General features: G+C 43.2%; 1 protein-coding gene across 1 annotated transcript in view; it reads right to left on the bottom strand.

Annotated features, from left to right (window-relative positions):
- Positions 1 to 8,336: 8,336 nt before the first annotated feature.
- Positions 8,337 to 23,306, bottom strand: part of LOC135460121 (metalloprotease TIKI1-like) — an 82,841-nt gene continuing 67,871 nt past the window's right edge. The window contains exons 4-6 of the mRNA XM_064736791.1: positions 19,213 to 19,303; positions 12,086 to 12,337; positions 8,337 to 8,623 (exon numbers count right to left, since the gene is read on the bottom strand). Coding sequence (XP_064592861.1) covers positions 8,443 to 8,623; positions 12,086 to 12,337; positions 19,213 to 19,303 — 524 coding nt within the window. The 3' untranslated portion in view covers positions 8,337 to 8,442. The remainder of the gene's footprint in view (positions 8,624 to 12,085; positions 12,338 to 19,212; positions 19,304 to 23,306) is intronic.

Here is a 23,306-nt window from a genome sequence, read left to right as displayed (position 1 = left end):
AGACTTCCTCCTGGAATGCTGTTATTATTGACAGTACTAACTAGCCCCTCATTTGAATATCTGTCAAATATGCTGTTTGCTCACACAGAAGGATTAGACATCATAGTGAGAGAGAAAGCTTCTTAGACATTATTACTTACAAATGAAACATATTATCTGTTAAAGAAAAATAACAAAGTTTTAGCAACTTCAAATATAAGACTTCAAATGCATAATTTCTTCCTCCATAGCTGTATCGGGTATTGCTAAATAATGTTAATTTTCTACATAGTAGCTTGTAGGGTTCTATGTTTTGGATTGGTGCTGAAAATAGAGTGATATCCACATGTTTTAGATACTGCTGAACAGTGCGTGAACAATGTAAGTCCTGCTCTGTTTCTCATGGTGCTTGGCCGGTGAGCAAGAGGGGAGTGCACAAAAGGCTGGGAAGGGACATAGCTGGACAGCTGACCCCAACTGACCAAAACAATATTCCATATTGTATGGCATCATGCTCAGCACATAAAGCTGGGGGGCAAAAATGGACAAGGGGTATGGGCACTTGGAGTTATGGTATTTATCTTCCCAAGCAATCATTACATGTGATGAAACCCTGCTTTCCCAGAGACAATTGAACATCTGCCTGCTGAAGCTTTGTTTGCACACACAGTTTTTGCTTTACCTATCAAACTGTCTTTGTCTCAGCCCACAAATTTTGTCACTTTTACCCTTCCAACTCTCTCCTCACACCACTGTGGGGGACTGAGCAAGTGGCTGTCTGGTTCAGCTGCCTGCCAGGACAAACCCATCACAATAGTTCAAACACTCCTGCTGTCTAACTTTGCAGCAATTAAATGTCAAATCTTCTATTTTCTCTCTTCAAACAGATGAAGTCTGTGCTGTAGATCTTTCTAATTCAGTCTGACTACAGAGAAGCCACTCACAGACCAGTCCAGAGAAAGAAAATTACCTGATGAGATTTCCCTATAAAGTCAGAGATCCTTGACAAATGGGTCATTGAGTTTCTCTTGCTAAGGACCTCTTTCTGTGTGCAAGATGAATCAAAGTAGTAACCACGAGGACATGCATTAGTTACATATGTTGATAATATTTGCTTGTTAATTGCCAGACATTCAGGCCTCGACCATATCTGACAGAGCACATGGATTTATCATCCAGACAGTATGTGTTTGAAATGTTGTGTAACATCAAGAATTAAGATGCAGCACCTTGATTCCATTGGGAGAATAACTGATATAAAAACCAAGAGAGATATAAATCCCAAGAAGAGCAGTAAAACCAAAGAAACACAGATGATAATTTTTGTCACAGCACACCAGGAAGGGAAGGATTTTCTTCAAGAAAGGCAGGACTGGGGAGTGGGAGTGGAAGGACAGAAGGACTGGGAGTGGGAGTGGCTTTCTCTCACAGGTATGGAGGCAGAAATAGAGCAGAGTATCTCCTGCAGAAGGGTGATAGATATACAGCCAGCCTGATGTTTACTTATGGTCATTGGATGGAATTCAGGGCTCTTGTGGTTTTATTTTCCGTGAAAGAGTCATGATTAAAGCACTTTGAAGGATTCGCATATGGCAAAGTCTTCAAGGTATGCCTCAAAAGAACAAGAGCTGTGGTCTGGCTGGAGTTCAGAGGAATTGGCTGCCAGGACTGTACGTACACTGGCCATTAATTCCTCTAATTCCCTCAAATACATGGCACTCTAGAGAGCAGAATATTGTGGGATAGACTTCTCATCTTTAATATAGGCAATGGTTTTATCTCTAAGTGTACTTTTCTCCCACATAATTTTATCAGTCGCATTCCAGCACTCAGATATATATTTAAGAATGTAATACTTCTGTGTGGGGAGGGAGCACCCCTAGGGCCCTTCTTATGAAAAGAGACAGCAAGGCCCAAATAGAGCAAAACTACTAATCTAAAATAGGTAAATGATGCCTGGATGAGCAGGAATCTGATCAAAGTACTCCAATTTCCCACTTTAGTGTTTTAACCACATAACTTTTTTGTTCAAGAGAGAACAAGATGACAAACAGAACAAGACAGAGTACAAAGATAGAAAACAGTGAGGATGTACTGAAGGCTTAGTAACAACTTTGCCACATCCACTTAGAGTGTGCATATTTCCATCCTGGGTAGCACTGCTTCACAGTGAAAAAAAAGCAGTGTGAAAAAAAAAATACAACAAAGGAAAAAAAAACAAAGGAAATTTTAAGAAGGCAGGTAAGAATTTCCTTTCAAATCGCCATTCAGTCAGGACTGGCCAGATATGAACAGAAGGTGAGAAGAATAAGAAATAACCACCACTTAAAATGAGGCAGAAATATATTTGTACTTTTGACTGAAATAATTCTGAAATAGGAAGCCTGTAGCTATGCACCTAGGGTAGTTTTCCTAAAGCCTCAAGCCTGTTTCCTTTTGCATGATGAGTATCAGGTTCTGAAGTACATGAGCAACATCTAGTGTTAGCTGAGGCATACTGCACATCCGTGAATGGTTGAACATCGGATTATGGACAATCAATGACTATGCAAGAGTTTCCTTGAAAACTCTTGGCCAGATCAAGGGGATACATCCTAGAGATCAGACAAGTATTACCACAAAAGGCACGCATCATGTGTTTGCTTCCCTTGTCTCAATGCCTGACTGCTATAAGTGGTCCGTTCTGTTGGTGTCCATTTTAGACTTACTAATAAACACTTTGGACCCTGAGAAAGCAGGTTAAAGGTACAGTACCAATTCAGAAGTGATGTGTTTTAGACGAACAAGTTTCTAATCCACAGAGTATCCCTGTATTTGCTCCGGGAGTCATCCAGCAGCCATGCTTCCTGCAAGCTATAGATCATTCACAAGCCACAAGTAAGCTAAAAATAAAAGGATGCTGTCATTTTCTTCCACTGGGCTCAGTGCAAGGTGCTGGTGGCTGCTGCTGCACCATGAGGTCAGACAAGATATTAGATCCAGGTGTCATGCTAGCCCTTTTAACTGCCTAACCTACAGTTTTTCTTTCTATGCTGGATTTTCAAAGATAGCAATATAATTATGCTTCTTGGGTTTATCAACACAGAGCTGGTTTCACCAAAGGAAGCTTTAATATGAGTCTGATACTCTTTTTGCCCTGGCCTGTACTATTCTCAACTCAAATCCAAGTTGCCAACAATAAAAATCTCTTGTCTTTTTGTCTTCCTACTGGGAAAATATCTTGTGCTATAGGCATATGAAAGTAAGAGCATCTGTCCTTGATTAAGCTTAATCAAGGACCTATTCAGTGCAAAAGAGAAAATAAATGAGAGGGGAAGTGATAAGGAAGAACACAAAAAGACAAACCAGATAGATAACAGGTAAGAGAGATGATGCCAAGGATTAAAATTTTCTAGTTACTAATTGATGGATGATTGAAACTCCCAGGCCCAGCTTTGGAGATGGCCACCTTCATAACTAATAAGAAAAGGGGAAAAAAAGAGGATTGTGAGGACTTGAGATGTTCAAGGGGAGAGGTGTAGTGACCAATAAAAATTTACACAAGAATGTTTAGTGAAAGGGGACGGGGGAGAAACAAGGAAAGGGAGTAGACAGGAAGTGGTACAAAACAGCCTGGTTTGCTGGTCACTACACTTGTCTGAACACACCCTGTGCCTGATCAATAAAGTTGCTCCTATCTTCTTTTTTAAATCTTTCCTTAAATACAGTGGGTGGTGGTCTTGGCCACCAGCCACCATGACAAGAACAGTGGGCATCCTGAAAACCAGCAACTGTGAGGGAGGACAAAGCAGGTGAGGGGCTCAGCTCCAGCAGCTGCACTGAGATCTCAAGTCAAGGCACAGGTGCATGGCACCATCTGCCATAGGGCACAAGAGGGTCTGTGTCTTCTGCCAAGCCACTGAGTGCAGGTGTGGGGGGCAAACCTCAGGCTGTGGCCGTCAGCAAGCAGAAGGTGCTGGGGCCAAGCAGAGGTACCAAGCAGGCAGAGGAGCAGGGCTGGTACCTGATGGCACCTCTGACTGTATGGGACCTGTGAGATGAGCGTGTGAGTTCTGGATCTGTTAACTGTACAAAATGGTGAGTAGGAGCCTTGTGAAGCATGCAAAAGGATTCAGGATCCAGGCAGGAGTGGTGGGTAGGCAGACAGACGGGTGGGCCATGCCAGTACAAGCTGATTGTGTGCAGCAAGGCAGAGGTGCTACAGAGACCTCTAACGTGCTATGGTTTACCACATACAGAACACACATAAACACCTCCAGTTGTACAGCACACTTACTCTGCATTAAAAAAAAAAAAAAAAAAACAGAACTGATGCATTAAGAAATGCAGTTGGCATATTGCAAACATGAAGAACTTTTAAAAGAAATCTGAGTTTTAATGAAAATAAGGTGCAAGAAATTCCATGTAAAGGCTGAACACATTAGTAGAGAAGGCAGACTAGACAAAGCACATAAATTCAGTAAAGCACTGGGCATTTGAAGAATATTCAGCTTCTTTTTACCAGTGACCTGGTAAACTGAAATTTTGGAAAGGTTTTTTTGTTAATTTTTAGGCTGTAAACCAATCTCTGTACTGTACTTTATCATTGACATCCTAATTCCTAGGCAATTTATTTTGTATTCATTCACAGTGGTACAACTAAACACTTCATGGATTATCAGTTTCCATTCCTGCTGACTAGGTGATGAATTGTTAAGACATTATTTGCCAGCTCTTCTGCAAACTGCTCTACTTGCCTAATTTCCTTTATAGCTAATCAGTCCTTGGGCTCAAAAAAAAGGTCTTTTTCAGAATTCTGAAACCCAACTGCTTTTCCTCAAATATGCGTCTCACCATGGAAAACAACTCCAACATTACAGCTTTACCTCCCAAGCAGACAATGGACAAGTATACCCACAATAATAAATAAATAAACAATACAGTTAATTCTGCTGAGTGTAGTACTTTTAGTGTGTGTAAGCTTCCACACATCCAGACAATTTAGGCATCAAGCTTGAAAAAGCTTGAACAAATTTGAAGAGGCTCTTCTGTCAGCCCAAGATCCTTTGGCAAAATACAACTGCAACCTAGGCAATGTTTGGTGATTTCTATTACAAAGACTCTGTATTTTCTTTTATCACTGTTAATATGAACAAACTTCACTAGAGTGACAGCGGTCCCAAGTCACCTTCTAGAGAATAAGTTCCTTCGCCAAGTAGTACTTTGATTACTATGGTCTAGTTCCACAAGTAGCAGTGCAGCCTAACAACACTGCAAAAAACCCCAGCGGCACTGTGCGGCGTTTAAGGAGCTGGCACTCGTGTTGAGGGAAAAGCAGACTGTGTACGTGCACAGGAGCCGGGGTGTGGGATGTCTGTGCAGTGATGAAGTTCCCCAGCATGGCTGGGGTGTTTGCACAGCAGCAAAGTGCTTGGAAACATTAAGTCCCCCAGGCACACAGAGGGCTGCTGTACTTGTGTTGCACATATTTTTGCCTTCCATTCCAGGGCAGGAGACTGATATTCAAGATTGTTGTTGCTTATAGCATTTCTTCTCCAGCACTTTTAATGGCCTTTGTCCATTTTATCCACTTAAGTGTGAGTTTATATCCTTGAAGCTATACTGGCAAATAATTATCCAGTTTGCTGCAAAAGTCCAGCACAAAACTTCACGTGTCTTCCACATGTAACTGATGCCCAAACCCACCATTGGAAGGTATCAGAGAACACCTTTGCCTACTACCAAGCTCGGGGATGGGCCAAGTGAGTTTATACAACATTCCGCTATGTTAAAACCAGACACCTGAAATCAGGCACCAAATAGCCAGGTGGAAAATCACAATAATATAATGTGTGACTACATGCAGCTGCATATCTGCTGCAATGCAACTTGAAAAGACAGTGTCCTATTTATTTTACTTCTAATCTGAACATAATCCAAATATCTGATTATTACCATTTCTTTAGAAAAGGCCACCTCCATACAGAGGATGTCCTCCTAACCAACTTTTCAGCAGCAGGTAAGAGACCACCAGGAGGAGCTCTGGCTCCAAATCTCCTCTAGCAGAGAGCTGAAAACACGTCTTCGCCAACATTTTAGTCTCAGAGCTACCTTAGAGCAGAAAGGCTCTGCTCCATTTTTTCTTGGAAGCAGTTCCTCCACTGGGTGTCCATGTGTGGAAAGCTGGCCTCTGACCTCCTGCTGGCACTACCCAGCGGCTACTGGAGGCAGAGAGGCAGAGAGGCAGAGAGGACAACCAGAGGACTGGTCTGGAAGGAAAAGTAGGGACTGGAACCACTAGTTCAGTTCACAGATACCAATCCAAGTCCATAAGACCCTCAAAAACATCTTTATTTGATTACTTTGCAGAAAGACTCCCAGGATGCAGCGTCCGTAGGCACACTATCCATCACAGTTTAAGTACATTTCTATTTCTCTGACAGTCAGGCACTTGGAAACAGACTACAAAATGAGTTACACCACCAGAACTGAATTATCCAGTATTACTGAGGGTCTCTGTTATTTCGAAGTATTTTCAAATCATCTTTCCTCATGCCAACCTAAGAAAAACATTGATGGCTGTTTCACTCAACCCAGTTACCCCCACAGAGATGAAGCTCAGGAGCCACCCTGGAGGAGAAAACAAAGAGAAAAGGCAGCCTGGGGCTGTTTTACACAGCAGCCTTGTAATGGAAAAAAAAAAAAAAAGAAAACTCTGCTTCAACCACTTTCTCCCAGTGCTTGCAGTGCTCTTTCAACCTGTGCCACAGGAATGAGACGAACTCCTAAGGTCCCTTCCAAACCAAACCAAACCAAACCAAACCAAACCAAACCAAACCAAACCAAACCTAACCAAACCTAACCAACCCAAACCATTCTATGATCCCATGTGCCCAGTTTGTCAGGCTTGCAGTGCATTTTTGTAAGTAACCTACACTTCATACAATCTGCTCCTTTCAGGTCACATTCAGGTCAAGGAAAACAAGCTCCAGGCCTATCCAGGCGTATGACCAGTGAAAGACCTACCAGAGGGAGAGACAGGGGAGCCTGGCTGCTATGAAAGCCAAGGAAGACAGAATGCGTTCAGGTACTCAAACTCTTGCAGTATTACGTGTGAGAAGGAATTCACAATGAGGTGGTGCTGTCTTCTACTCTAGCCCAGACACATTTAATTCCCCACAATGCTGTTGCTCACTGTGACACTTAGCCTCTCCTTTCTGTTTTCCTCAGCAAACAGAGGCTGTGTTCAGGCTCAGCCCTTCTGGAAATGGACTGAAATTTTGAGATCAAGAGATGAAAAGCCTGTTAGGAAAGCTGGAACCTTTGTTGTTCCTCCTCTGATGTTCTGTAGAAAGCCATGAAAAAGATCTACTTTTTGCAATCAATGGAAAAAGTAGTGAAGTAGGTGTAAAGGCATAGGGAAAGGAAACCTGAAGGTTTTTGTCTTACTGGGGCAGTAAGATTACTATCTTTCCCAGTTACTAAGCTCCACACAGTGGCTCTAAGTTCACCCATGGGTGAAACTTCAGAGATCTTCCCAGGCAATGAAACCCTGCTAAGAGATGGGGGTGAAATATTGCTCACAAATTAAGTGTGATCACAAGAGGATGTCCTGTACAAATACAGAAAATTCATCACCACTTCCAAGCTTCTTTACATTCAACAGTCAACAACACATCTACTTCACACAGAGAGCAAAGGACTTAATTTGGAAAGTAATGAACTTAGTAGAAACCTTGAAAGGATTTTCTAGAATTAAGTCTTAATTGTGCAAATTGCCTCTTGAGAACCTATTTTGGGGGACTCCAACATTATGATTTGTGAAGTTCCCACAGAATTGTTTTTTTCTTAAATGTACATTAGTTTGCACTTATGAGACTTGCCCAGCCACTAGAGGTTCAGGGGGACCCATCTTAAATAGCACCAAGCAGACAGCAGACACGTTCTGTTCACAAGTGTTCACTGTTTTATTCTACTGTAGGTGTTGCCATGAACCTTTATATGTAATCTGGAGCCCTAGCAAGCAAGAATTAATAGCATTACCAGTAGAGACATAAAATACCAACTCTCTTTCCCAGCTGTGCTCATATGACCAAAATATTCTTTTCTAATAAACAAGTCAGTGGTGTGTAAATCTTTTTACAAGGCACTGAAGGTGAAAAATATGTACTTTAGTTGGGCTCAAACAGCTAAACAACAGCTATGTTATAGCGGCATTATAATCTCCCCAAAGTATTATGGGATAACATGAAATAATTCTTCTGCAAGAGAAGGATAAATAACACTTTCATTAAAATATCTTCTCCTCTATTGGGAAGGTCAAACCAGTTAACACAGTTAATGATCTGGACTCAAGAAAAGGAGGCAGTTTAAGAACACCCCAAAGAATAGGTATCCCACTCATAGTCTTCTATTTCTTTTTTGCATAAACTTCATTTTTTGATTTTTAAGGCAAGAGTCTTGCAGCTTGGATCCTCCTGTGTTTCAAGGAAGCATTATCTTACACAAAGTCAAAGTCAGTAGTGGAAGGCAGAGGGAATGGGGAATCTGGTGAGCGTTGCTGGCGTCTGTGCGAGCACGGCTGGGCCGCCCATGGCCCCGGGGCTGGGGCTCGACAGTGATGTAGCCATTGATGATGCGGATCCGCGGAGGAGGATCAGTAGCACTGCAAGGCAAGAGAAGAACATCAGTCCTGACCCAGCCCACAGCTGCCCAACGGCCACAGAGCAGGAGGTGGTCAGCCTCTGTGACCCCCTGTCAGTTTTCTGGGTCCGTCCAAATGGTCTCTTGTACAAGTTGCACACTGACCAAAAGTCTGTGCCTCCTAAATGGCAGAGTGCTGTTTAGTCCCTTCCTCACACACGTGGACAGCTCCCACACCAGCCCACAAGGATGAGGTGCTACCCAGCCAAACTGTGAGGTAGACATGAGGGGGAACAGTGAAGAGACTGAGGAGGGTGATGGCAGCACCAGAATACTGGCCCTGTCTCAAGTCTACCCAGCCTGCTCATTGGTCCCATACAGTCAGTCAGGTCGGTAAGATGACTATATTCCTAACCTCTGTCAGCTAAACAGAAAATAGATAAGAACAAAACAAGTGTTGATGCAGAGGAGTGTCACTGCTGGGGCACTTGTTGAGCACAGCTGGAGTGAGGCACCTGTTTTCTGAGTACATCTTCCTCGGCCATGCTCCATGCACTACACTTCATATGGGCCCACCTTGTTCCTGTACTGTATGATCTCTTCCACAGGTCAGGAATTACAAAAAGATTTACACAACATACTTCAAGCAGAGAAGAATGGCTTCCAGAAACACATCCTAGATCACCACATTTCAGAGTATCTCCCAGTGGTAGAGAGTACTCTGATATTGTGATGAACAAGAACTGAATTAGAGCGTACATAAGCTGAACTCCCATAGTGGTAATACATGATGGAGGAGAGAAATGTGTATGCTCCAGGCTGCTAAGGCCAACTGAACCTGATCTGGGGGAGATCACACACCACAGCAGGCCAGGAGTCAGAAGGGTCAGACACTACACAGGTTGTAGTTCTCTTTGGCAATGGACTGAAAGCAATGCTTGACACCACAGCTGTGCGACTCACATACCCCCCAGGACTGCAGGATGCTGTGTAGAACCTGAAGACAAATCTGGACAAAACTAAAAGCAAGTCCACCTGACAAATACAAACCCAAGTAATTTCTTCTGCAGCCAATCCCCAGGCGCTGTGCACCATTCTTATTTCAGTTCACTAAGCAAAAATGCTTTGGGAAATTAAAGGCAATTACTATCCTTTTTTAAAACACTCTACTCTTCCTTACCCAAAGATCTGAACAATGGCCAGAGAGAAGCCAGCTGGCAGCACATCAAGGAAATACAGCCAGCAGCTGATGCATACAGGGGCACAAACCAAGGCCATTCTGACAAGTGCACTACAACACTACTAAATCACTTGAGCTGCACCTTTCACATTTTCAGGCTCACAGGAGGAATCATAGAATTATGTAGGTTGGAAATAACCTTTAAGGTCATCAAGCCCATCTGTAAACCTGAAAGCTGTGAATGGCCCATTTGTAAGAAACCCAACAGCTTTACCGGTGTCTGCACACCCACAGCAATGTTTGGAGCGAGGGCTGAGACTCCCAGGCAGACAGGCCCTGGAGCCCAGAGGTGCTGGATTTCCCTGGGAAGGGATGTTCAGCCTAGCCCGGCAGCGGCGCAGGTGCTGTGGCAGAGCCCAGCAGACAGCCAGGGCTTTACAGGAGCCCAGTGCATGGGTGGGGCTCCTGCCTCAGGGACAGCTGCCTTCCCTCGGCACCATGGGCACAGCAATCTCCCAGGCATCCTTTGTCTTTCCCAGCATTGCCATGCAACATCTCCATCTCCAGATGTTTAAGCTCCTCTCTACTGCTAAGGAGTCGCCCCTACAAGGCGTTTGTCATCTAGCACCAGGGTAAGCTTCTAGCACAAAGGACATCTTAAATAGTAGAGGAAGAAAGGAAACATAAAAAGAAGAAAAGAAAAGCAGCTTTTCCTGCTCCCATACTTATGCAAAAGTTTCCTAGACTGCCATCATTTGCTTTGCTTTTGCCTCACTACTGCCTGGCAGTGCTTCAAATCTATGCAGCCCTAACATGCATTCAATTTGGTCACAGTAGCAGAAGTAGGTCTTCTCATTTTCCCTCTTCTTCTAAAGGCTTGATACTGCAAGGGCACAGGCGTCTTAGAGTCACTGCCCTCTGACTTCATGAGCTTTGTGGTAACAACTGCATGTGAAACACTGAACATGGCACTGTGGAGGCACAGTGGGAGATTAAGACAGACATTTGTCAGCATTTTGATTAAACAGACTATCAACATACACTCCAAAAATCCATTCACAATCAGATAGTATAAACTACATTAACAGAAAGTAAATAGTACACTAAGAGACAAAATCAAGTGTGATCAGTATAGGATTTGTTATATAGGTGAATCTTGGACTGTGTGTAGGTCTGTCAGAGGACGTGTTACATGAGCATTTGTCTCCCAAATAGCTAATATTAAGGCTGAAGGAAGGAGCAAAGAAGGGAATGTGGTCTAAAAGATCTGACAATGGCTAATGCCTCAAAGAGAACAACTGCTGCAGCCACTTGTGGCCAGCCTGAGCCATGTATCACTCATAGCAGACGATACAGGGACATGAAAGGAAAAGCATGGAAAGGAGAACTCTGCTACACTGAATAATGTGGGGAGCAGGAAGAAGTATTCTTCAGAGGGGAAAAAACCCAAATAATGTACAGGCTTTATTTCAAGAACTGTCAGACTTTTTCCACTACCCCCACCTGTCTGGTTGTTTATGGTATCACAAAAATTTAATGCCTTCAAGCTGAGTATGGCAGAGATACAAACACATAAAGTACAAAAGAAAACATATTTGGGCATGTGTTATCTAGCAGGAGGGAAACGTTAAGGTATACATTCAGTCACAGGCCTTATTATAGGTAATGAGAGAAACTGGCCTTTTTTGTTTTTCTGTGGACTGCCGTAGTTCTGGTAAATAAGCTTTTCTGGATGAAAAGTAAGGGATATGTGTGAACATCTGCCCCACAACACACTCATTTTTTATATAAATTCTGCCATCCATTAGGCTGTCATGCTTTTTCAGACTGAAATAATACAGAGACTGAAAATACTGCATGAATATTGCCCAAGTACAAGGAGAACATATGTCAGGAATGATAGTTTCCTCATATGCAACAGCTTTTGTTTAATGGTCCAAGGCTTTGATCTGTACCATCTACCACCGGACCCAGCCTTCCATGAAAGAGAGGACTGCCATATGCTCACAATCCCTCAAGCCCAAATGGAGAATGATCTAGACAAGACTTCCACTTGTTTTATGCCTAGTTTTCCACAAATTTAGCTATGCAAAGAATAAAAAAAGAAAGCTTTTTTTTTTTTTGCCACTAAACGCACAAGAAACCTCATGCAAATGCTTCAGAAAGAACCACAGCAGTGGAGAAGGTCAGATCCTGTCCACAGGATACATCTACCCCTGCAGAAGTTGGAGGGTCTGTATGAAACCATCCAAGGTAAAGCCCAGTTTGACAAGCCATCCTCCCCCCCCCCCAGCCATTAGATACCTTTCCTCAAGGCGAACCCAGAGGTCATTAAATTGTCGCAGTTTTTGCTTCTTCTGCTGCTTTTTCTTCTTCTTTTTGTACTTCTTGTCTACTTTCATGAGCACATCAATTCTGTCAGGGAATAGCAGGTGAGGCAAGAACTCTCCCTCCTCCTCTTCCTCCTCCTTCTGGGGGTGTAGTGGGAGCTCATGGGACATGACATAGGGACTGTGTGGTGATGAAAAGGCTAACAAGGTTTTGGGAGATTTTTGGCTGGAAGAAAGAGAGAACACAGATAGCATTTAAAAGGGTTTTGAGGCAAAATCCTATATTGAGGCACATACATATAAAATAGATGTTTCTCCCTGGATGCTCGTGTCTCTGCTGTGTATTCCTACTCCCTCTTCCTTAAGCCAATATTGATTTTATCATCAAAATAGTACTCTTTAGCAAAAAAAAATCTTTGGAAAAGAGGCAGTCTGTGTCAGAGGAAAGAATGCAGTCTGGATAAGGGCGGAGTAACTCTTTGTAATAAGCCTGTTCATCTAGAGACAAATCCCTTTTAAGTCAGAGTCAAACCACACTCCTCTAATCTGATGTGCTGCAGAACACAGACCAGATTATTTCTTTCAACATTCCTGCCCAGAACAAACTAACTTGGGGGACAAAGGGAAGGGCAAACAACACAACTAAAGCACACCAGCTGATGAAACCAGGTCTGGATCAGCACCTCTCACTGGTGGAGAAGGTAAGAAACAAGATAGCTCACAGACCATGACCATGGCGACAGAAACACATCTTGAAAATTACCGCCTTTGAAGGGAAAGGCTTAGCATACCATTAACAGTAACATGGCTGCATGCTGGACCCAGAGAAGGCTGAAGTTCTCAATGACCACTATGTGTCAGTGCTCAATGGCAAGTGTTCCAGCCAAGCTGCCCAAGTCAGGAAAGGCAAATGGGAGTATCAAGGCCCTAAGCAGAATGTAGGAGAGAATCAGGTTTGAGACCATCTAAAGAGCCTGAATGTGCACAAGTGAGCGGGGCCTGATGAGATTCATCTGTGGGCTCTAAGGAAGCTGGCAGATAAGTTGCTAAGCTACTGCCAAATAATTTCTGAAGACTTGTGGCACTCAGGTAAAATTCCCAACACCTAGGAAAAGGGAAAAATAACCCTCATTTTTGAAAAGGAGAAAGTAAAAGTCTCACCTCTTGTGTGAGGCAAGATCATGGAGCAGATTCTCCTGAAGACTAAAACAAACATGGAAAACAAAGAGGTGATTGGAAACAGCCAACATGGCTTTACCAAGGGCAAATAATGCCTCTTAAGTTCGATTATCTTCTCTGATGGGGCAGCAGCACTGATGGACATGGCAGAGCAACTGCCATTGTCTGCCTGCACATAGGCAAAGTATTTGACACTGTCTGACATGATATCCTTGTCTCCAAACTAGATAGACACAGATTTGATGGATGGATTGCTTGGTGGATAAAGAACTGGCCAGAAGGCCGCACACAAACAATTGTGGTCAACAGCTCCTTGCCCACATGGAAACCAGTGATGAGGGGTCTCCCTCCGGGGTCAGTCCTGGCACCACTGCTGTTCAAGATCAGCGGCATGGACAGTGGGATCAAGGGCACCCTCAGCAAGTTTGGCATCAGCACCAAGATCTATGGAGCAGCTAACACACTTGGCAGGCAGCAATGCCATCCAGAGGGGCCTGGACAGGCTGGAGAGGTGTGTCTGTGCAAACCCCATGAAATCCAACAAGGCAAAGTGCAGGGTGCTGTCCCTGGGTTGTGGCAAACCCAAACACAGCCACATGTTGAGTGGAGATTGACAGCAGCCCTGAGGAGAAGGACTTGAGGGTGATGATTGAAGAAAACTTTAACATGACCCAGCCATGCGCACTCACAGCCCAGGAAGGCAATGGGATCCTGGGCTGCATCCAGAGCAGCGTGGGCAGCAGGGCCAGGGAGGGGATTCTGTTCCTCTGCTCTGCTGAGACCCCACTCAGAACCCTGCATCCAGCTCTGGGGTCCTCAGCATAAGAAGGACATGGAACTGCTGGATCAAGTCCAGAGGAGGCCACAACATTGATAAGAGGACTGGAGCACTTCCCTGTGAAGACAGACTGAAGAAGTTGGGCCTGTTCATCCTGGAGAAGAGAAGGCTGTATGGAGACCTCCTTGCAATTTCCCAGTATCTGAAGGGTCCTACTGGGAAGCTGGAGAGGGACTCTGTCAGGAACGGTAGTGACAGGAGTAACAGACACTCCTGTCTGTTACTGAAGAAGGGATGCATTTAGGACAGGTATTGGGAAGAAATTCTTTACTGTGAGGGTGGTGAAATACTGGAAGAGGTTGCCCAGGGAGCTTGTGGTGCCCCAACCCCGGCATTTTCCACAGCCAAATTGCATAAGACCTTGCAAGCTGGTCTAGTGGGAAGTGTCCCTGCTCATGGCAGGGGGATTAGGACTAGATGATCTTTGAAGTCCTTTCCAATCTCTTAGCATTCTATGATTCTATGATTAAGGAATCCTTTGGGCCATCTAGTCTGCATCAACTGAAAGCAGATTAATTTTGGCATCACCAAGTTCACCCTCTTGTCATTTTCTTTTAGACGAAGGCAGATAGTACAAATAAGAGACCAGAGCTCAGCACACAGTTGTGTATTGGCTTCTAGGGTTGAATGCAAAAGCGTGTAATGCTGTTCTGCCACTCAGATAAAGCACACCAAGGAGCATGAAATGGTGGTCTTAGTGGGTTTTATGGACAAGTATGGAGGTCTACACGAAGGGGAGGAAACTGAGAAATTGCATCTCTCTCATAAACAGAGCTGAGCTTTGCACACATTTATAGGAAGTAATGATAGATGGGAGTAGGACCTTAACCTCCCAGAGGCCCAGATCCTGCATTAGGCTGGTAGCATTATTGGGAATTTCAAAGGAGCTCCAGTGAGATATGTACTGAGACTTTGGGCATGTACAAACTGTCCTATACAAGACAAATCTTGGAAACCCGAAGTAGAGCTCCCAGAAACAGCTCTCAGGGCTATGACTACTCAGCTTCCTGCAAAGATGATAAATTGAAAAAAACAACAATCAGCTTCACTATGATTACTGAAGCTGTTTCTTTATTTTTAGAGCAAGCAACATCTCATCTGTACTCTAAGGCAGGCAGTCTGCAGTATCCTATTCATTCATGGCTTTGCTGGGCCACATTTCTCATTGTTTGGAACAAATTCCCCTCGTCACTTGTTTATGAGCATCTTGGACAAAACCACAAAATCAAACCACTCTGTGGGTACACAGAACCTAACAGGAATATCCGACTGATCTTCATGGCTACTTCATAAAGAGAAGAAATGCAATAGTCTTTTTTAACAAAAGTGCAGACTGGCTTGGGCTGAAATTCAGGAAAGTAACAGGAAACCACAGACCACCGAGCAGAAACAATGAAACTTCCCTAGAACTGAGTTCCTTTTTCAGCTTCCAATGACATGAAAAGGAGGTGGTCTGGGAGGAGGCATATTTCAGCATGGGTACACTTTTAAAGCTAGCTCATCACTGTATGCACACTTATTTGACAGCAAATACAGGGTAGCTCCCGGAGAAGGGGAAATGAAGTTGTGGACTAGAACATTGAGAGAGTAGATGGAAAACAAAGATAATTTGTCCTATTTGCTGCAAGGAAAATCAGAGTGATCACATGTTTTTTGAGAGAGTCTGCTGCAGAATGGACCCTAGCTATCAATCTCATTCAAAATCATTGCAGTGTCACACATTGTCACTGCCTCTGGACTGTCATCACCCTTCAGCTCTCCTCCTTAGCTGCTTCACATCATCCACTCTTTAAACAGATTAAATCAGGTTGCTAGAGAGAGCCAATGAGAGTTCATCCACCTTGCAGAGGGATGAACTCTCATTAGCTCTCTCCGGCAACCTGATTTAATCTGTTTCAAGCCCATGAGTCCCTTTTCCACCATTTCTCTTCAATTTTTTGTTCCTTAACTAAGTCATAGAGCGGGTAGGACCCCACCCCTGTGGATTAGAGTGCCATGCTGCCTGCAGCCTTCCCTTCTGAGCCCATGGCCACACCATGCTGTAGCTCAGCACTGCTACAGTGAAGTAGGAGATGACCTGCATACTGCATGGCCAGACATTTATTCTGATAGATGCAACCTCAGACACACCCATATTCCAAACCTCCTTTCCAACACTTCCTGCAGGCAATTCTTCTAGAGACCACTGGAAAAGGAACAGATTCAAAAGCCCATCCTTCTTCCCCCCAGGCCAATTTCCCATCGCAGCAGCTAAGGGAGAGTCAGCAAGCACCTTAATTATGGCTATGACTGTGCTGAATATTTTACAATATATTATTATATTCTAAAATCAGGAACAAGAGTTAAAGACCAAAGTGAGTCAGAAGGAGCTTGACTAAACTTGTGGTACTATTTAGAAACTGTTCTTTGCAATACTGCCTGCTTGGGGCACCTCTTTTGCCTTCCCTGCCTGGGAGAGACCAGGGAGAAGGAACCTTTCTGTCTCCATCTAGGGACATCCACCCCATTTGCTCTGCAGATGGAAAGTACACCTCAGGCAGTCCTGCCTACTACAGGAAAATGAGCATGACTATCCTGCATCCGTATTGGTTCCTACACACAGATATCTACAACATATCTCACAAGGAACTTTTTGTTTAGCCAGAACACAGGAAGCAGCAGACTGTGCTGCTACAGCGAAACATCATGTTGCAGGGAAAGCAGATGACTGCAGCCTTCCCCCTCCTTGTATTTGAGGATATCTCAACTAATATACCTACTGAGTCTGACACCAGAGCAGTCATTTAAACCCTATCTCAGTTCAACCACTTGCCTTTTTACCCTGTCTCAGTCATGAAGAGTGAAACAGTCCACAGGTACTGACTGGACGGGGTGCAGCACTACACAGGACAACAGCTGGATACAGCTCCACATTTATGAGAACAGCACTGGGTTTGCTGTCTAGGCTGCTCTGCTATTTGCCCCTAGAACAAGCCCTGGATAGCAATTAAGTGAAATCTTCCTTCCAAGCCCTAGGACTCCAACAAACTCTTGCCACAGGTCCTTTCCGTCATCTTAAATGCTCTTTTCCTTTGAACCCACATTTTTCTTAAAATGCATTTCATATTTTTAAATCTGTTTCCAAGTCATCCAGAAATGCTTAACAGTGAAGGGCCATCTTATTACTCAGGTTTAGTATCAAGTCTCCAGGGAAGATGATCTGTCCAATAGTCCTAATAAGAGGTTTAAGATGCAACTGATGCCAAACTGAGGGCTTTCAAAGGCACAAGATGCTGAAAAATGAACTTTCCCTATGTGGTTATGGAACTGGGTGCCCAGCTACTCCAAGTAACCTTGATACCAGCCTTCCTGATAAGTGAAAATCTACCCCTCCTTTATTCAGTTGTCTGCCCTTACATCTTTACAGAGCAGTATCAGATCTTGTTTATCCTCAGGTACCTATGAAACTATCTTTCTTTAAGCTTTAAAAAGCTGCTGTAGCTGTTTTTAGGAATATCTAAGCTAAGAATGACAAAAGCAACATGAAAATATCAGTGCAGGCTGTTTTGAGTTTTTCTTTGTTTGTTTGTTAGCTTTTAATCATCCTTACAAACACTGATTTTCTAGCACAACTCCAGTGTCACAGAATCATTAAGTCTTGTGCTTAAGGACAGGTGCTTCTCCTTGTCAGACCACATGCCCAATGGCAGAAACAGGGTTAGGGACTGGCATTCATATAATCATGGGCTAAGTCTTGAATCAGTTTTTTTCAGTGCATCTAAAGTTAATGATGTATGTCCATATTAAGAATCATTGCAGAAACATGACCTGCCAGAATTTCAATATCATGTTTTCAGACAACAGCAAAGGCGGAATAAAGAGGAAAATGAAGCAATCAGAGTATGAGAAAAACAGCTGTTACTAACTTGCACCACACCTGTAGAGTCCTTGGCACAGACCAAGACCCAACACTGTGCCCTCTGCACAAATCCTATCAAAAGGCAGTAGTCCTGCCTGAGAGTCCCACATCAGAAATGTGGGGAAGGAGGGTCAGAGATGCAAACAGGGACACTATGGCCAGCAAGAGGACAAAAGGAAAACAGTACTGTAATTGGGATCAATTTCCAATTTTCTCCTTTGTGGTTTTTAGTAGTGAAGAGCGAGTATGTCTGACAGCTACATGTTTGGTAAGAGTGTGGAGAAGGGCAAAGCAAAGATTGCAGACCCCAAGCTGGTGGCAAGAATTCCAGGAAGAGGTGAGTCAAAGCACAAGTAATTCTCAGTAGAGAGTGGAGGAGGAGATTATCTGGCATTCTCTAGTTACTGAAACCATGGAGGTGGATAAAAGCATCCAGTGCGAGATAAAAAGAAGCAGGAAGGGTATATCCCAAAGGACAGCTGCAGGATGAACCAGAACAACAAGTACCTTAGCTTAAAAATGCGGAAGAAAAGAGGGGACATGAGAGCAATCAGTCATAGAGACAGCTTGCAAAGACTCTGGGCAATCAGATTCCAGACTGGGAGAGAGTAAACAGAAATAATAAAAAATAGCAGTATAAAAGAAGGGCATTATTAAAAGGCAGGGGAGTCAAACATATAAAAGAGAGGAAAGAGAAACCTGGGAGTCTGTATGATACAAGACAGCATCCAGATCTGATGCACCAAGCATGCATACTCTGTGGCTGTTCATTTAAGATTTAAAAACTTACAAGGGTAGAAATTTTATTAACAAGAACAATAAAAAACAAACAAAAAAATACAAAAAACCCGACAAACAAACAAACAAAAAAAAAAAAACAAAAAACCCCAAACCCACAAAAAACCCACCACAAAACCAACAACAACAAACCAACAAACCAAAGAGCACCAACCCCAACAACAAAATCCCAAAACCAGACATAATAAACAAACAAAACAGCCCCACCAAAACAAAACCAAATAAAATCCCCTTTCCAAACTAGCTCATGGAAGAGAAAAGCAAACTGCTGGGAAGGACAGAAAAAGCCTAGCTCCCTCTTAGTTATAATTCCAGCTACCATTCCTACTTCATAATTGTTTACAAACTCCCACCAATGGCTGCTCAGCTAGGTAAAAGCATGCATTACTTGTTGATGGCTTGTCCAGCTGGAGTGTGTTCTACTTCATACCCTTCTCTCCTCAAAACATCAATCACTGTGTTGTTGCCCATGAAATGACCTGTAGTTAAAAGAAAAATGACATCAGAACTCACCAACCACATGGAATGAGGGAGAAAACAACAAAGTCCTGCCTCATCACAGGAGGTGTGCCACATTCAAGGCAGGCAGGGCTTTATCACTCCCCATCAACATGCACCAGAAACAGAGGATCTCTAATTAGTGATTGCTGAACTTTCCCAAGGTCACTCCAATTATTACATTCTGCCTTTCCAAAATGCAGATGTGATTGCAATTACTCTGGTCCCACAGGTTGTTGCATAATGGGCTGCCCAGGGAGGTGGTGGAGTCACCATCCCTGGAAGTGTTTAAGGAAAGAGTGAATGCGTCACTTACAGCCATGGTCTAGTTGGCATGGTGGTGGTTGGTCAAAGGTTGGATTTTATCACCCCAGACATCTTTTTCAACCTAACTGACTCTGAGATTATCAGGCCATTGTGGATTACTTGAGGGAATAAGAGATGAGGTTTGGACACCCCTGTTCAAGAGCAGCAGTGAGTCTACTACTGGTGGTGATGTAAAGAAGGTCAGAATCCTGCCAACACTCTCCACTCTGAAAGCCAATGACTTAGACCATCAAACAGACCAACTTCTTCATTATATGCCACTGGGGCCAGAAACTTGACTTCAGCCATGCTGATGAAAGGACTCAGTTTTAGAAGGACTTAGATAGTTCTGCCCTCATTCTGTGATTTACATCTCTACTCCATTTTCAGACAGCTGTCGTGGCTGGTCAGATTGTATTTTGGCATCATAGTGAATAAATGACTACTCAAAGACTGCAGGAGCTTTCCTGACTGTATGCTCTGCTCACAGAATAGCTTCCACCATCACTCTAATCTGTCATCAGACCAGGCTGCTGAGAAGCAGAAGAAAAAGAGAACAAAGACAGAACAAAGACAGAACAAAGGCCTTGCACATGCCCTCATAGATCCAGATTTCATAAAACATTTCTTCATTTAACAGCCTACATAAATTAAAATTGGCCTTTGGCAAATTACTAATTGGAGTAATTCCTTGCTTCTGTAGATGTATACAGTGCTAAAACTGATAGGTAACTCTAGAAGAACTGTTTTCTGATAATACTGTTCATAAATTCATGGCAATAGAACCAACAGAATTATTCTAGTAGCCAGGGAAAACAAGAAGTTATAAAGAGAATTCTAATAGAGCTGAGACTAACAGGAAACTAAACATAAGGGATTAATGACTTTTCATTCCAAAAGGGGTTGAATGAACTGGAGTACTAAAATACCAGTTTGTCATGCCACAACAGCAAACTGCTTTTGATGTACCAGCTAAAGGCATGAGTTGGATGGTACCATTTGAGCACAAGATGAGCTTTCCCCCAGAGCCTAAAAGCATGAACCAATCTAGCTCAAATGAAACCTTTTAACTGAACACTGCAATGCACACCCATTGGGTACCATATTTTCTCACACAGTAAATGGATTTTGCCCCACCTCCTCAGATTAAATTTTGTCTTCAGAAGAAGCAAAGCTTATGTACTATTATGTTGACCTAACCTAGTACTGATGGTATCTGTTGCTTCAGAATGGCTCAGCTCCAGGTACAGCAAAGCAAGAATTCCACCATGTCAGCAAAAAAGACCAGGTGCAGCAGGGAACAGGAATGACTGCAATGAAATATTGTAATTGAGTAAAATTAGCTACTGTAAAACAAACATTAGGTATATAAGATGCCAGACCTAGCTTCCGTCTCTCACCTTCAATGCAGAGGAGAGGTATGTGCAAAGGGAAGGGGAGAGGGATTCACTCCTCCTTCCCTACCTCCACACAGCAGATGAAGGGGTGCTTCCAAAGGATGATGCATTCCTTTCAAATGACAGGCAGGTTGGTCAACTTGGACTTGTAGAGAAGTGCCTCTCAGCTGACAAGGATAGGGGCAGTGTATATTCCAAGTTCTGATGAGGCATTCACCTCATGCAGGCAACAATGCATGAGCCAAATCTCATCTTCAGAAGTGAAAAGCAGGGCCAAGTCTCTGAACTCATATTTTCCTAATCCAAATCTTTCAGAAGGAAAGGGACAAGACATTAAGATAAGCAATCTATGGGGCAATGTATGGTCTTAAAATAATTTTCCTTGAGCCAGTTTAAGAGCTTACAGTTACATGGAATTCATGTGTGAGTGAGCTACTGAATAGCTGCTCATGCCACACCATTAAACATTCTACTCCTCCATCAATCTTCAGTCATCCTTGCTCAGAGCAGTGATATAGACTGGAATGTAGGAAATCACTGTAGCACATGGATGAATCCCATTTCAATAAGTCGACTTGCTTGAGTGATTTTCTGTAGCTGGGCTCTTTATTTTAAATTTAATTTAATGCAGTGATAATAATGTATTTTTTATCACAGTTATCTGTACATACTTCCACGGAGTGCCTTTGCTCACTGTTGCCAAGGCAATGAACTGGGTCTGCATGTGAGAGAAAAATGATGAGCTAATATTGTGCAAAAGGGAACAGACCAGTTGAATAAATATGTGTGAAAGAGATGCACATAAATACAAACAGGCATGAGATATTAGATTTTTCACAAGACATGATCAATCAGGAGCCACTTAGGATAGGAACATAAAGGGTTGGGTGATGCAGTATTCACTATCCAAAAGGTGGGCCACTCACTTTTCATGAGACAGAGCTTGTTTGTGGCCCAGAGGATTTACAGGTTCAACTGAGTGAGATGCCAGATTTGAAAAGCAGCAGAAGGGTGAGGGTTTGAGGTACAGGACTCTATCAGGAGCCTCTCTAGGGTCAGAACTTTTGACTTATTACTGGGGACCATCACAAAAAGCACTCAGTGGTGTATGAGAGATCAGATTGTCAAAAACAGCAGTAAGAAACACAAGAAAGAGTCACTCCCCAAGGTTTAAGATGAAGCAAATATTGCTGCAAGGGAGACTTAGATGATAAGTCATGTGACAGGGTGCAGGCCTCTTTCACCTGTTTTCTATTTTAGCCTAACACACTTGAATGCTCCCCAAAAGAAAGGCCCTGGGCTCTGTCCTATCAGAAAGCTTGCTCTTTTCTTTGTGTGCGTAGCCCTGCATTATCCTCACACCACTAGGTGAAGAGATGCCTCCAAGAGGTCAATTTACTCTGGCAGGGGGTGGGGAGTCATGAATCTTTATTCTTCTATGTTCAAGCTCAAAGAGAAACTAAGAAGCTGTTGTGTGGACCAGCTCAGCCATGCGCTCTACTGGAGTAAATAAGACCCAGGCATTTAATCTGCACTTAAAGGAGGTGGCATGCAGGGACCCCAACAGGCAATATGCTCAAAGAACAATGCAGCTGGACCAATGTGCACTTGCAGACTTGACCAGGCATTGTGTGCTTCTGACCTTCCTCAACAGCCATACCCAATCCTGCAGAACACAGGCTCCTGCTGCCCTGAAACCTGTGTCTCCTGCTTGCAGCTTTTACTGTCAGCGCTTGCAGAGCTGCTTCTGTAACCGTGACAGTTTGGGTAAGTTTTATCTAGATGACTGGGTTTCAGCAGAGATTGTTGAACCCAAATTTGAGCCATTGTGAGTCTGAAATAATTCTGTGACTAGCAAAAGGAGTTAGGAAATACTGCAAGACAAAGTTTCTGTTTCTGTTAATAAATTTTAATTTTTCACCAAAACCAAGTCTGTAAGACTAATGAAAACTATACTACTCTCTGAATTTCAATAAAATTGACTGTTCCAAGCAGACAAATAAAGTTCTTTGACCTCTTAGAGTTGTGTAAAAGGAAACCCCCAAGTATACATAATTCTGTGTTTTCTTTAGTAGAAAGATGGCACTTCCCATCTGCCCCAAAAGCATGTCAAGACCTCACCATTTACAAACATCCCAAGACAATGAATCACTGGACATACATGTAAAGACACCAAACTGTTTGTTAGGAAACCTGATCTTGACTGCTGACTTCCAAGATGTTGTGGGAACAACTAAAGCACAGAATTATAGCACTGCAATCACAAAACAGCACAAATTAG

Source organism: Zonotrichia leucophrys, chromosome Z (assembly GCF_028769735.1).
Source record: "Zonotrichia leucophrys gambelii isolate GWCS_2022_RI chromosome Z, RI_Zleu_2.0, whole genome shotgun sequence".
Lineage (NCBI taxonomy): Eukaryota > Metazoa > Chordata > Aves > Passeriformes > Passerellidae > Zonotrichia > Zonotrichia leucophrys.
The sequence above is the reverse complement of the archived record's forward strand: the minus strand, read 5'-3'. Positions and strand labels throughout refer to the sequence as shown.